The sequence below is a fragment of the Phacochoerus africanus genome, chromosome 9, assembly GCF_016906955.1.
Source record: "Phacochoerus africanus isolate WHEZ1 chromosome 9, ROS_Pafr_v1, whole genome shotgun sequence".
Taxonomy (NCBI): Eukaryota; Metazoa; Chordata; class Mammalia; order Artiodactyla; family Suidae; genus Phacochoerus; species Phacochoerus africanus.
The window spans coordinates 44,816,063-44,831,513 of record NC_062552.1 but is presented as its reverse complement, the minus strand read 5'-3'; the positions used below and the strand labels follow the sequence as shown (position 1 = coordinate 44,831,513).

Genomic DNA, 15,451 nt, shown 5'->3' with positions numbered 1-15,451 from the left:
CTTAATGTAACTCCTTTGCCACCACCAAAAGTATTATAAATGACATGATAAATGACAAAAATCAGTGAGCTGGGGCTCTATTAGTCACTCTAAAAACACAAGACAGTAAGTTTCCAAGTGAAGGGTTTTTAAGACATTTTGTAAAATCTTATTTCAGTTGCTTGGCTGGTGTGTAGCAGATAGTCCAGAGCAGATACAAAAACATTTTCTTTAACTGCTGCACTACCAAGAGTTGACTGGTGGCTCAGCAGGTTAAAGATCTGGCATTGTCTCTGCTGTGGCATGGGTTTGATTCCTGGCCCCTCCCCCATGAGGCAGGTGTGGCCAAAACAAACAAATAAGTAAATGCTGTGCTACAGGTTTCCTTCCTTGAAGACTCTCCTTCCCGTAAAATCCACTAATGTCCTCCTTGACCATTATTTTCTAACAGGATATTGCTTTTGTCTCTTGCTGAGCTGCCTGGGGTTCTTCATGATATGTGGTCTCCCTCACTGCAATGAGCATTGAACCCAACTTGTTTCACTGAAGCTGTTGTCCGTGGGCTCTGCCTGGATGACATTAACAGAATTATTGCACCTCCTAAATTAACTGACAAAGTATCTTAGGTCAGAGAGAAAGGCAATTAAGGTATTTTAGTTTACGAATAAATAAAAGCAACCCAGACAATACACTGCAGTTGGTTAAAAATGACAATTAATATATTTAAGCAGTATCTAGTCACTTGTATATGCTTATTATTGCAATGAGGACAGGTTTACAAAAGAAGGGACTTTTCGTTTGGTGTTAAAGGGAAAAAATGTGCTTAGGTTTTGGGTTTGTTTTTTTTTTTAAATTTGCCTCAATTTATATATTTATTTATTTTATTTATTTATTTATTGGCCTTTTTGCCATTTCTTGGGCCGCTCCTGCAGCACATGGAGGTTCCCAGGCTAGGGGTTGAATTGGAGCTGTAGCCACTGGCCTACCCCACAGCCACAGCAATTCGGGATCCGAGCTGCGTCTGCAACCTACACCACAGCTCAGGACAATGCGTGATCCTTAACCCACTGAGCAAGGGCAGGGATTGAACCCGCAATCTCATGGTTCCTAGTTGGATTCATTAACCACTGTGCCACAATGGGAACTCCTGTTTTGTTTTTTAAACAATTTTATGAAATGAAGCTATGCTCTGATGAGAGAAGAAAATAAATATTTAACATCTATTTACTAATCTAACCTTAGAAATAAAATGTTCAGGCTACCTCTAACGTTAAAAGACACTTGGCAAATCTGAATTACGCCACAAAAAATCTAAAGCGTTATGTAAAAGAATAAAGGCATTTGAAAGTTTCTTGAGTTCCACATGACCAGACAGAAAATGTAAGCCATCAGCTAAGGAATAACAATGATACCAGGAGTTCCCGTCGTGGCGCAGTGGTTAACGAATCCGACTAGGAACCATGAGGTTGTGGGTTCGGTCCCTGCCCTTGCTCAGTGGGTTAACGATCTGGCGTTGCCGTGAGCTGTGGTGTAGGTTGCAGACGTGGCTCGGATCCCGAGTTGCTGTGGCTCTGGCGTAGGCTAGTGGCTATGGCCCAAGAAATAGCAACAACAACAATAACAACAACAAAAGACAAAAAAAAAAATGATACCAAACACTTATGTTTTTATGAGCCAGTCACTGTAAACACTTTGCATACATAAAGTCACGACATCACATTTCCTCTGCACTACCATAGGTAGATTTACCCAGTAAATGAGCTCTCTTCAGCCAAACCACTATATTGTGGCTCTTTATTTTATGGTTTTAGGTAAATAACTGGAGAGAAAGCAACACACACCTGAGTTCCTAGACCTGGGAAGTGGTAAAAACAGAGTTTTCAAGGTCTACATTAGATGCTAATGGTAGATTTATGAGGTTAATTTTAAAGTGCACGTTAGGAAGATAAATCTGGAAGAAGCCTCAGCCTCTGCAATATCATCATAGGTTAACATTTTTAGAAATTCATAAACATTAAATTAACATGAAACAACTAAAAAAACAAAAAAAACAAAAAAAAAACAACAACTCTTTAAGAGGCATCCAGCCTTTTATAGACTTCTTTGATGAAAGTCAGCATGTTCTTCACCTGGGATGAATTATGTAGAACTTCCAAGTCCTTCAGAAGAGCGTTGTGGTTTGGAATCGATGTCAAAATTTCTTTCTGTGGCCATGACAGAATACTTCAGTTTTTATATTTTATTTTTACTCTTTTGATTCACAACTGACACTGACATTATATGAGTTTGAGGCACTGCCGCAGTGACTCAGTACTGGTATATATTGCAAAATGATCACCACAGTATGTCTAGTTAACATCCATCACCAAACAGAAGTTACACATTTGTTTTCCCCTCATGATAAGAACTTTTTAAGATCTACTCTTTTAGCAACTTTCAAATACACACGACAGTACTGTTAACTTTAGTCACCAGCTATCTGCTATTTTCCCATCTGCTATTTTCCCATGACGGAGAAAGAAGTAACTGGAAGTCTGTACGTTTGACCATCTTTACCCACGAAATTAGTTTTTAACCCTTCACTATGAAAAATGTCATATGTTATGTACGCTATTTAAAGAGAATGATATAATAAACCTGTATAACTATCCCTCAACTTCGATAATCATCAACTCATTGCCATTCTTCTTTTAAATCTGTATTATTCTGTTTTCCCCCACCTATTACCATTCTTCTCACCCTAGGTAGATTCTAGACAGGAAAATTTGATTACTTTTTGAGAAAACTTGAAGACCTTCTACCACTATAAACACTTACATGATAATATCTACTGGGGTCCTTTGAAAAAAAGGTAAGTTACCAGTGTTCAGTCTACTACAAATAGGACATGGTACTATTGTATGAAAAGTTATAGGCCATTATTGGAAGCATAAACAAGAACTGTCAGAATTTACTTCCAGAAATCTATCCTATAGCCAGGACTATACAAATGTGTAATGGTACATGCACAAGGGTGTACCCAGGATTACTTGTACTAGTAAAAATTATCTCCATCACAAAAAGAATTCACACATTATATTATGGCACATCCACGTAATGGAATGTTATACAACTTATTGACAAGAATGAGATGTTCAAACTATACTGTCAATCGAGAAAAATAATTTTGCATAACAGTTCACATCATGGATTCTATTTGTTTCAAGACAAAAGATACACATAAAATGTTTTTATATATGTAATTCATAACTGGTGATGAAGTCAATATGGTAAAGTGGTACACACCTGAAGTACAGGTGCTTTGAGACTCTTCTGAGGAAGTTCTGGAAGAGAAAGTACTCCACTATCTATCTGAAGCATCTAAAATAGAAAAAAGAAAACTAGAGATTATTTCCCAAGGCTAGATTATTTCAAAAGGCTGATTTCTCTTATTACAATCAAAAGTTATCTGGGTAGAATCTAATCATTAAAAATAGTTCCCAGATTCCAGCAGTACTTTTTTTTTTTTTTTTTAACAATTACCTGTTTTATTTTCTTTTCCTCTTCTTCCACCTCACTTGTCAGAACATGAACCTGGTTCTTTAGGCTGTGAATATTCCCAGTCATTGACTCTACAGTCTCTACTATTTTCTCTGTTTCTTCCTGCATCAGAAAGAGAAAGCTAATGTTGAAAATTTTGAGTATAATATTAATGAAACCCAAACAGATATTAATAGGCACATACATCTTTTAGAAACACCTTATATACCGAAACACTTCTGGAAGAAACTGGGAGTTTTCATTTTTCTTTCAAAAAACATATTCCCAAAGTAAGAATGCATTATAAGGAAACTTAACTTCCCTGGAGCAAAGGGATATATCCCATGTACATGAACGTTTCCTCGATGACTGGCAAAGCTGCCTGCACCAGAGATCCCACAAAACCTGAATCGAGCAGAACCCCAGCACTGATGACAGTAGGTGCAGAAGTCCCTTAAAGAGTATGGAATGGTGGAGAAACTAACTTTAACTTAGTTATTAAATGTGCTATTTTCATTTGCCAAAAGAAACCTGCACACTAGGACAGAGAGAGTAACAGAAAAGGAGTGGCAGTTTCCCATACAATATATACATATGTGTATGTGTGTGTGTGCATAAAATTTATGGGGGAAGGCAGAGAAAATAAGAAAAGAAAAAAAGAGAGGGGTACTTGCCGAGGTCTGCAACTGCCCATGGGCTGTTTCTAATCAGTCCAAGAGCTAAGAATGATTTTTACATTTCTTTTTTTTTTGTTTTTTTTGTTTTTTTTTTTGGCCATTTCTTGGGCCGCTTCCACGGCATATGGAGGTTCCCAGGCTAGGGGTCAAATCAGAGCTGTAGCCACCGGCCTACGCCAGAGCCACAGCAACGCAGGATCCGAGCCGCGTCTGCAGCTCACAGCAACGCCAGATCGTTAACCCACTGAGCAAGGGCAGGGACCGAACCCGCAACCTCATGGTTCCTAGTCGGATTCGTTAACCACTGCACCACGACGGGAACTCCGATTTTTACATTTCTAAAGGATGTTTAAAAATAAAACAGGGGAGTTCCTCCTGTGGGGTAATGGCTTAGGAATCCTATAGGAATCCCAGTGCAGTGGCTTGGGTTGCTATGGAGGTGTGGGATTTGATCCCTGTCCCTGCACAGTGGGTTAAAGGATCTAGTGTTGCCTCCACTGCAGCCTAAGTTACAGCTGTGGCTGAGATTCAGTCCCTAGCCTGGGAACCTCCATATGCTGTAGATGTGCCCATGAGAAAACAAAACAAACAAAAAACAAAATAAAAACTATGTAACAGAGATCCAAAGATAAGACAGCTACTTAACCACAAATATATTGGAAATAATCTTAACTTTAAACAACGAAATCAGGTAAAGTTTTTGCTTTGATTAAAAAAAAAGTTAATGAAAAATCTGGTCCAAAAACTCTTCTTTCTTTTTTTTCTCTTTTTAGGGACATGCCCACAGCATATGGAAGTTCCCAGTATAGGGGTTGAATCAGAGCTGGAGCTGCTGGCCTACACCACAGCCACAGCAATGCAGGATCTGAGTCATGTCTGTGACCTACACCACAGCTCACAGCAACATCGGACCCTTTAACCCACTGAGTGAGGCCAAGGATCCAACCCGCAAGGATACTAGTTGGGTTTGCTACTGCTGACGCACAATGGGAACTCCCAAGATCTAGTATTTCTTACTAGAAGAATAAATATCAGGATATCAAGAATATCATGATAGGGAGTTCCTGTCATGGCTCAGTGGTTAATGAATCTGACTAGGAACCATGAGGCTGCGGGTTCCATCCCTGGCCTTGCTCAGGATCCGGTGTTGCCGTGAGCTGTGGGGTAGGTTGCAGACTCGGCTCAGATCCCGAGTTGCTGTGGCTCTGGTGTAGGCCCATAGCTACAGCTCTGATTCAACCCCTAGCCTGGGAACCTCCATATGCTGGGGGTGCGGCCCAAATAACAGCAAAAAGACAAAAAAAAAAAAACAAAAAAAAACCCTATTGTGATTATTAAAAAAATGTTTTATGCTCTTTCCCTTTGTGCTAACTCTCTAATAATAAACTCCCTATTCAACTTCCTACCTGCAATAATGCCAGACCCTCTTCATTAGCTCTGTGCTGTGCCCTTTCCATCTTCAGCAGAGTTGACACATTAGTTAAATCTTGTAGCTTTTTGGGAGGGACTTTCAGGGTTTCACACAGTTGCAGCAGTCTTAGGGACAGAATAAAAAAGCATAATTGTTTATTTCTGAGTACCATTAGTATTATGTTTGTCTTTTGTTTTGAAATTCTGTGGTCTTTTTTCTTCCCTCATATTCCCAAGGGCTTTCATTAAAAATGTCAAACCTTAGCAATAAGTCTCCCCCAAAAAGCCCTGACAAATCATTTAATTGCTGAGGTAAATCTTTCAATTTACAATGTACCTCAAAATGGGGCACATGGGCTGCTTTATAAAAAGAAAAGTTTCTATTTTACACACTGAACAATTATTCATACACATTTTAAAATAAACACTTCCTTGTATCTTTTAAATATGTTTCCTAGCCTACTGTAGTACATAAGTCTATCATTTAACAGAAATTTCTGCATAAGAGATGGAGCACTACTCTGGAAGTCTTAACTATGACCCTGGACTCTTAAAAATCAGTTATTTTAGAGAAGGTGACCAATAAAAGAGCTTCTCCATCAGTTGCTCTAAGTTAATGATTTTAAAGAAATCTGAGTCCCACCGAGTTTAATGCAAATAAAACACCAAGATTGAAGTGCTTTGTTCTAATGTACTATCAACGTGCATAGTACTTGGTCTTAAATTATTTTAAAAAACCTCCTTCAAATCTGGTTGTTTAAATCACCGCTAGAAGTTGACCTATTCTTACTCTCTCTTCCAACGGAGAGCAACATACCTATTCTAGGTTTAATTCTTGAAATCGTGAGGAAGAAATCAAGAAGCAAAATCTAAATTTGGTTGCTTCTATCTAATAATAGCATTTGGGGGGGAAGTTCTAAAAAGTCCTTCTGCTTAAGATTTGCAGGCAATTTGAACAATGATGGAACCCAAGACTTATCTTCCTACTATTCAAAATAGTAATTTTTATAAAGAAAAAATAGGCAGCATGAACCCTACAAGCACACTTTTCATTAAACTTAAGATAAACTTCAGTTATCCAGAAAAACAATCATTAGGTTATCATATTTAAGCATGACACTGCCTGTATCTTTCCAAGAAGAAGTTGTTTTTGATTTCTTAACTAAAATAAAGATTCCATTTGTGAATAGCTTCTTCTAAAAATTTATGAAGTCAATTCTGCAGAAGGCTTATTCACAGTTCCAAATGTTCTAAATAATGGTTAGATTTCTAAGATTCTGCAAAATCTTATTAAACTAAAAGTGTAACATGAATACTTATCATGTTGCAATATATATTTATAATAATATTAGATCAACAACATCTAATCAGTTTATAACACTGCATCTATAGGACAGACTTTCCCAAAATATGCTCCTCTAGAAACTTGTAGTGGCTGTTTTGTTTGACTAGTAACCCTACTTGTCTGATTACAGGCGGGTGGGGAGGAAAGGGGGAGGCATATGATCCAGTCTATATCAATCATAGCAGCTCCTGCCCCCAGATCAGTTCAAAGACAAGTGTAACACCTAAGTCAACCGGAGCCCATCCCCCAGAATTTTCTAACTGGAGCTAAGAGGATAAGAGTTTTCTTTTTCCTCTTCACACAAGGCTGAAAAGATAAACAGCGGAATGTCTACATATATATATATAGTTCTAAACCAGTGAGGACAGCTTGTCTCAAAGAATGAATCCAACATGCAGAGAGAAGCAGAGGTAAGCCTAATAAATAAAATAAAGAGTTCCTGTGGTACACGCCAATTTGGAAGATGCCAGGTTAAACAAAATGAAAGGACTTATTTACTGCAGGACTTTCATTTTTTTTTAATCTTTTGTCTACTGCAGGACTCTTAATGTGCTAATATACTAAGAGACCTAACTCACTATATACCACTTTAATGCACAGAGTAGCTTTAAGGACACATGTTCCAAATATATTTTGAGAAATGCTGCTAAAGAAAAATTTATCCAGAGTCCTAATTAGAACCAAGTTGTTAAGAATGCACTCAGCCGTGTCTGAGAAGGGAAAGTATTTTGAGTAACATTACTTCAGGAACTAAAGAGAGTCGCGAAAGCAAAAGTGAAGAGACAATAGGCAGTCTTTGAAATATTTATCTCCACGGCTCCTTATGAAGAGGCAGGCTGTATGATGGACAAAACTTAATCTTTTCTGATGACCTAGTGTGATCTCTGTAAAAGGTAGCTATTACATAATGTAATATTCTTGTTCCCACACCAAACATAACTAATTGTTCTATATTAAAAAGACCATAATAGCTACACTTTTATTGTGTGGAGGCTTATGTAGTAACTTTTCAGTACCCTCCTCTCTTCACTAAGAGGTTGTCATGCCTGTAAGCAGTTTACAAATCTGATTCTAGCGGAGTTTCTTTAATCTCTTCAACCTCTCCGCAAACTCCACCCACCCCACACCATGCCACAAATAAAAGGCAGTAATATCCTAGAAAATCATACTTGTTGCTTGTGCAAATGATGTTATACAATACAAAGAGAAGAAAAAGCACACTACTGGGATAAGTATCAGGTAAGAGTGGTAAACTGCATACTGTTCAAAAACGAAGTTGACGGAAGTTAAAGTTGATAATTTTGTTTGTTGGCTTGTATTTTGTCTTTTTAGGGCCACACTCATGGCATATGGAGGTTCCAAGGCTAGAGGTAAAATCAGAGCTGTAGCTGCTGGCCTACACCCCAGCCACAGCAACTCCAGATCCAAGCCACACCTGTGACCTACACCATAGCTCACAGCAACACTGGATCCTTAACCCACTGAGTAAGGCCAGGGATCAAACCTGTGTCCTCCTGGATGCTAGTCAGATTCGTCTCTGCTGAGCCACAAAGGGAACTCCAAAATTGATATATATATATATATTTTTTTTTTTCAAATTTCTATGCAGAGAAGTGAACTGTGGAAGTGGATGTTTTTGATTTTCAGGCTCTTTATAAATTCTCTTAACTTACTTCAGAATTACATGCAGCAGCAGTTTAAGGGTAGAATACATATCCCCAAATTGTTCATCTTCTTAAATCAACAATAATAACAAGAATGAAAACCCAAAAGGAAAAACTTTTATAGTTCACAAATGTTTGGTCTGGCAACACAGAAACATACTGGACTTTCACTAATTACATTTCAACCAATTCTTTTTATTGCATAATTATACTACCTTTTCTTGAGGAAGTTTAGATGATACTGAATTTGTTCACTTTCTCTAGTTTTGTTACTCAAAATTGCTCTAGAAAAGAAAAAATAGGGACTGAATAAATATTAGTTTAAAACACAACTAATATAATCTGTTTACGTTTTCTTTCTGATTTCAAGTGTCCCTTCTTACTAGCCAGGCAGAATCAATCACTTTTTCTTTTAAATACATTTTAAGCAGAGGAATAATCAGTTCTTTTTATCACATTACATTGTTATAATTAACTTATATGGCTGACTCTTTTGATGGATTTTAGCTCTTTGATGTCAGAACGCTGGCTCCTTCTTCCTTCTAGCATGGTAGCTTCCACAGAAAGCGTCAATTTGAACTAACTTCTTAAGACATCCTGTTCTCTTTTTCCCTTTTGTTTTTGGCAGTACCTGCAGCATGTGGAAGTTCCTAGGCCAGGCAACCTGAGTCACTGCAATGACAACGCCAGGTCCTTAACCTGCTGTACCAGAAGGGAACTCCTAAAGTATCCCTCTTGATAGAAAAAACTATAAGTGTACAGATAGCAGATCAGGCCACATAGATTTCATTTTTGTTTTACTGATGAAATTCTATGTTTCTGAAATTAATACTTTTTTTGCTGAAGGCTGAGGCAAAAAAGACAAATATGCCTTCTTGTGAAAGTGAAAAACACCCTATCACCCTAAAATAGATAATAACATTTAAAAGGATACTGTCTCTAGGAAACATATAAACATAAATAAAAAGGATGAAATGGAAAAATATTTCATACTCACATTATTACTGATTCCATCATAGTTTGCAAATGTTCTCTGCTATTTTTTGAAAGAGGTTGCCAGGTTTTTCTCTTATGTGATGCAATCTTTACCTCTTTTAGACTAGTATGCTTTGTTTGTCCAGTTACTAGTGAAAGAAGAGACTCTGGTTAACCTAGAAGTTTGTATGTTTTTACTCTAAAAGTGATTCAAGTATAAATTTATCTAAAAGAGTTAAAGAAATTAGGAGAAACAAAATAGTACAAAGCTGCATAAGCTGTTTAATTTCCCTTTTATTACACGGCCATAATATGCCAGGTGTTGAATACGAATATGCTATTGTTATATTAACTGAAATACTATTAACTGATGTTGCAGATACAAAGCCAAGTCAATTTTTATAACCCAATCCTATAATTATGAGGATTCAACATAAAAGTCTGGTTCTCAGAAAGGACCTGAATTACTATTCTGCCAAATGTTAGAAGGCAACCAGAAAAAAGGAGATTAACCAAACCACAAATAGATCATCAGTTTCCACTAGGTTGCTGATATTGCTCTACTTATAAGAAATAAATAAAGGAGATACACTATTGGCTCACGTGAAGATTAGTTCTGGAGAGAAGGGAGATTAAATAATTATAATTACAGGTATGCAAGGCATTACAAAAGAAAAAGTACTGCGCACCATGGAAGTATAAAATCAGAGGACCTAACTTGGTCTTGGATGAGGAGAGGTAAAAAAATTCTTCCATGAAGAAGTGATATTTAAGTAAAGATGACTATTCCAAACGAATTTACTCCAAACTTAGTGGCTCCAAACTAATCTAAACAGTGGAGGCAGAACAGAAGCATATCTGTCTCAAAGAGAAATCAGTAGGTGTGTCTGTATATCACAGATCAGTAATACTCAGATTGTAGTACACTCCTAATTTCTTTAGTTGCTTTCAACTTAGAACCCTGTACAGCATTTTGCTAGAGGTGGTAAGCAAAATTTTGGTAGACCAAAATAACTGACTGACCAGTACTAATTATTCTTGCAAAAATGAGAATGTAGCTGTTTATTACTATCTTTGGCTAATGTGGAACTCATAGACACGATGTTAAGGATTATTTCATAGGTACAGGTAGCTTGAGAAAGACAGGTTAAGACAAGACATAGAAAAGAAATACCTTCAGAAGACAGATGCTTTGGATGACTTTTATTTTTTTTCACTGTGTTTCTAACCTAGAGGAAAAAAACAGACACACATGCACACAGAATTAAACATGAGGAAAACAGATACTGCTTTTGCAATAGATTTGTCATGTATACTGAAGAGAATTCATACACTTTCTGGCAAGACAGAAAAAAAATTATATTGCTACTGCTATAGAAAAAGGGTGTGGATTTATCACAAGCAGAAGATGTAGTAAAACAACTGCACAATGGTGAGTGTTTAAGAGAATTTCTTATGGTCCCATAGACTGTTTTAAAGAAATCAGTATTCGTTGTGCCTGTGAAACAGTGTTACATACTTTCCCTGCAAAACAAACAGAGGCACTGCCTAACATAGAGTAAAACAGAAAAAAAATTTGATTATTTCTTTTATAAGAAAGGGATAAAATTATAGTAGAAAGAAGTGATTTCCTCCCAAATGAATTTTTCTCAATGTTAATAAAAATCTCCATCAGCTGATAGATTCTCTTGTCTTTTAACATATGAATGCCAGAGTCTGCACTCTTCAGTCCTTGTCTCTTTAAATAGCAATGCCCATAGCGTCTTTTCCCCACAGGATTCCCGGATCAATATCTTTAGAAACCGAAGTAGACGATTTCTGAGAACTTTTACAAATCATGTTGCAGCAGCTCGCACAGAACAGTACATGTGGAATGTGGATTACTATCATTTGTAGTCAAGCCGACCTTTAACCTCACATACATCTTTACATAGAATAGATGATATTTCTAATCAGAGTTCTGAATGATAAACTTGACATTGTCATTACCTCTTTCTCAGATAACTCTTCTTCTTTCTCATCAATTTTTCTTTTTGAATTTCTTTTTAATGGTTGAGACCTTCTCTTGGAGGCATTTGCTTTGCTAGACATCTTGACTTAAACAAAATAATTATAAAAGTGCTTCAAAATATCTGTAAAGATGAAAAGGACACAGAAAAATGCTTAAGGCTTGTTTTATTAAAAATATTTGTTAGGAGTTCCCATCGTGGCATAGCAGAAATGAATCCGACTGGGAATCATGAAGTTGCGGGTTCGATCCCTGGCCTCGCTCAGTGGGTTAAGGATCCGGCATTACCGTGAGCTGTGGTGTAGGTCACAGACTCGGCTCGGATCTGGCGTTGCTGTGGCTGTGACATAGGCCAGCAGCTGTAGCTCTGATTAGACCCCTAGGCTGGGAACCCCCATATGCCGGGGGTGCAGCCCTAAAAAGCAAAAAAAGAAAAAACTTCTTAAAAAGACTACCTAAAAATGGTCCTAATTTGCCTTTCAAAAAATTCACAATGAAAAGTTTTTGGATAGTACTGCGAATTTTTAAAATATTTAAACATATTTTAAAACAAACAGGAGTTCCCGTTGTGGCTCAGTGGTTAACAAATTGGACTAGGAACCATGAGGTTGCGGGTTCGGTCCCTGCCCTTGCTCAGTGGGTTAAAGATCCGGCATTGCCATGAGCTGTGGGGTAGGTTGCAGACTCGGCTCGGATCCCATGTTGCTGTGGCTATGGTGTAGGCCGGCGGCTACAGCTCCGATTAGACCCCTAGCTGTGAACCTCCATATGCCACAGGGAGCAGCCCTAGAAAAGGCAAAAAAAAAAAAAAAGAAAAAAAAAGAAAAAGCCTTTCATCATACCTACCTTATAACATCCACTCTTTACCTGGCATTTACAGTCCTTAACAGTCAGCCCTGCCAAGCTTTCCACACTTCTCTCTCACTGCTCTTCAACTGAATCTCCCTCTCCAGACAGACTTATTCGCTGAACACACGTGGAGCAATGCACATACTCTGCCTGAGTTGCCTTCTCCTGTCTGTGCCCAACCTCCTCTGAGATCATGAGCCACTTGCTTCATAAGCCTTCCTAATCATCCCACCTCACTGCTCTCTAAATCTCGTGGGCTCTCATGGTCTTTCTCATTTGGCATGTATTTGTAGTTTGGTTTTGCTAATCATTTTTCTGATATTCTTTATTTAATAACACATAATTCAGTGCTATTCCAAGTTTGATTCACAAACTGTTTGTTACAGTCCTTTTAAGTATAGGTATTGAAAGTATTCATTAAGAAATTTTTACAATTTTGACAATTTTATATATGTTAAATCTGATCAAAAATTGGCTTTGTTTTTTCACTTTGTCTAGTAACTCATTTTAAAAAAAAGCTTCCTTTATTAGAGAAGTTACAGGTTTATGGACAAATTAAGCAGAAAATACAAAATTCGCGTACACCCCCTGTAACCTCTCCCCTTCTACCACCTCCCCTACTATCAACATCCCAAGCCAGAATGGTATATTTGCTACAATCCATGAACCTACACCGACACATCATATCGTCCAAAGACAGTAAATATCAACCTATGGTTTACATTAAGGCTCATTCTTTGTGTTGTATACTCCATGGGTTTGACTAGTAATTCAGTTTTTTAATTGTATTTTACAAAAGTATCAGTTGTGGCTGATTAAAAACAAAAAATAAAACATAAATTGATCCTTAACCACAGTCTGAAAAGCCCTGTTTTCCACTTGAGGCAATAAACCACAGTGCAAAAAAGTTTCTCAACCTCAGCACTATTGACACTTTTGATGGGGTAATGCTTAGTTGTGGGAGGTGTCCCAGGCACAGCAGGATATTTAGCAGCATTCCCTATCTTTATCCACTAGATGCCAGTAACATCTCTCATTTCTCTAAGTTGTAAAAACCAAAATTGTCTCCAGACATTATCAAATGTCCTCTGGTGCAAAACTGCGCCAGGCTGAGAACCACTTTCAAGAGCCAGCTAAGGACAAGGATAAATTGCCCAGGTTCCAAATCCTGGGTCTGCCATTTAACTAGCTGTATAGCCTTGGGCAAGTAAATTTGCTTACTTCCCCATTGGAAAAAGGGATTAATAAAACTATCAACATCAAAGGCTTTTATAAAGCTAAAATTCTGTACAAAATACATCAAGTGCCAAGAACTTGAGACATAGTAAGAACTCAAATAATTTCCTATTACTACTGGACCAGTTTAGCATATGCATAAAGAAACACTAAATTTTAAACTGTTTTAGATCCACAGGAAACCACGGATTAGTGGTAATAATGCAAATAATTCCCATATATATATATGTTACACATTATATAATATATTCCCTATATTGTACGTCACTACAATGCCACAAACGAGTGAATATCTCCAGTTGGTGGGGTGGGGGAGTGCGTGAGGGGGGGATATACAGTATTCAGAGAAGAAAAGTAATATTTAATCATATTTCGAAATATGAGCCAGAAGGAGGGGGAGTGAAGTATTTGAGAGAAAATGGCAAAAACCAATCTATTCAGGGACAGGAAAAATTCAGAGACTTTTAAGTGTATGGGAGGAATGGATGGAAAAAAGTAACGGTGGTTTGCAGCCAGACTACATAAGGCAGTAAAGAATATACTCTTGGAGTTCCCGTGGTGGCGCAGCACAAACCAATTTGACTAAGAACTATGAAGTTGAGGGTTCGATCCCTGGCCTCGCTCAGTGGGTTGAGGATCCGGCATTGCCGTGAACTGTGGTGTAGGTGGCATACGCGGCTCGGATCCCAAGTTGCTGGGGCTCTGGTGTAGGCCGGCAGCAACAGCTCCGATTAAACCCCTAGCCTGGGAACCTCCGTATGTCGGCCCCAAAAAGACAAAAAAAGAATGTATTCTTTACCCTGTAGGAAACAGAGAAGCATTCTAGGTTCTCTTGTTTTCCTTACCAACTTGCTGAAACTCGTGGAAACCACCACGTATCTCAATCTAGACCTCTATGCGGGCACTACAGGTGAGCACGACGTCTGGCAAATCTACAAATACACACTGTTTACCTCTTATCCTCCCTCAATGCCTCCGGGTAGCGACGCTGCCGACCAGTTTCCTTAAGGTTCAAAAACACTCATTGCTAAGGCTGCACCTCGCCCCACGACTAGCTGTAAAGAGAGATTAAGGATGGAGGACGAGGATGAGGATGATTCGGGGAAAGAGGGGAGGAACCATGCGTGGCTTCACTCCCACTTCGCGAATCAAATAGTACCTTGGCTCTAAAGGGCACAGCTGCTCAGCTCTCCCGCCCCCTGTAAAACGACCTCAAGCTCCTCAAAAACAAGCCGCCGATTCGTGGGCTACAAAACTCATGCCCAAATTGAAGCCACCGGTGGAGCAAGTAAGCACTTTCAATACTCACCGAAGACGCCCCTCGAATCCTTTACCAAGCAAAGTTCAGAGCAGTTGGCGCCGAAACTACACAAAATCAAAGAGACGCGGAAGTGAACGCGGAGAAACCGGAAGTGCCTCTTGGGAGAGGCGGGAACCTAACCCTCCACTTTACGTCATCAGGAGCACGCCCGCCCGCGAGAGCGCGGGGAGATTGGCTGGATGGAGGGCGGTGTCGGCCGACGCCCCCGTCCCGTCCCGCTGGTCTTTGCGCTTGCTTGGTGGAGAGCCCAGCTTTAATTCGTAGGACTAGGGGAGCAGAGGTCCAGCTCCCCACTCCGTAGCCGAGGTCCGGGACAGGCCGGCCTGTGAGTAAACTGTGCGCCGTGAGGCATGTCAGTCTTTTAAATTCCTCCATTCTTCTGACTTCTCTCTCTTTCCCTTACCTGACCTCTGAGCCTCGGTCTTTTCCCTCGTCCCAACCTCCCAACTTCCTCCTCCTTTACCTTAT

The 15,451-nt window shown here is 38.8% G+C and overlaps 2 protein-coding genes across 3 annotated transcripts in view; one reads left to right on the top strand and one right to left on the bottom strand.

Moving 5' to 3' along the window:
- Positions 1 to 1,628: 1,628 nt before the first annotated feature.
- Positions 1,629 to 15,164, bottom strand: CENPQ (centromere protein Q). The gene is made up of 9 exons (XM_047795272.1): positions 14,972 to 15,164; positions 11,559 to 11,701; positions 10,744 to 10,798; positions 9,592 to 9,718; positions 8,810 to 8,878; positions 5,582 to 5,711; positions 3,502 to 3,621; positions 3,265 to 3,339; positions 1,629 to 2,183 (listed from the first exon to the last, which is right to left on the bottom strand). Exons 2-9 carry the CDS (start codon positions 11,658 to 11,660, stop codon positions 2,052 to 2,054), a joined length of 810 nt encoding a protein of 269 aa, XP_047651228.1. The 5' UTR covers positions 11,661 to 11,701; positions 14,972 to 15,164; the 3' UTR covers positions 1,629 to 2,051.
- MMUT (methylmalonyl-CoA mutase) overlaps positions 15,124 to 15,451 on the top strand; it is a 28,367-nt gene continuing 28,039 nt past the window's right edge. The window contains exon 1 of one of the 2 annotated variants that reach the window (XM_047795270.1): positions 15,124 to 15,308. The gene's annotated coding sequence lies outside the window, so the exon portion shown is untranslated. The remainder of the gene's footprint in view (positions 15,309 to 15,451) is intronic. The other variant, XM_047795271.1, reaches the window with a different exon arrangement.

Excerpts from the sequence above, each read along its gene's own strand:
- CENPQ (XM_047795272.1), bottom strand. The coding sequence starts at position 11,660 with ATGTCTAGCAAAGCAAATGCCTCCAAGAGAAGGTCTCAACCATTAAAA. Across the intron at positions 9,719-10,743 it reads AAAGCATCTGTCTTCTGAAG|TAACTGGACAAACAAAGCAT; the intron begins GTATTTCTTTTC and ends TTCTTTCACTAG. Across the intron at positions 3,622-5,581 it reads AGGGTCTGGCATTATTGCAG|GAAGAAACAGAGAAAATAGT; the intron begins GTAGGAAGTTGA and ends TTTCTGATGCAG.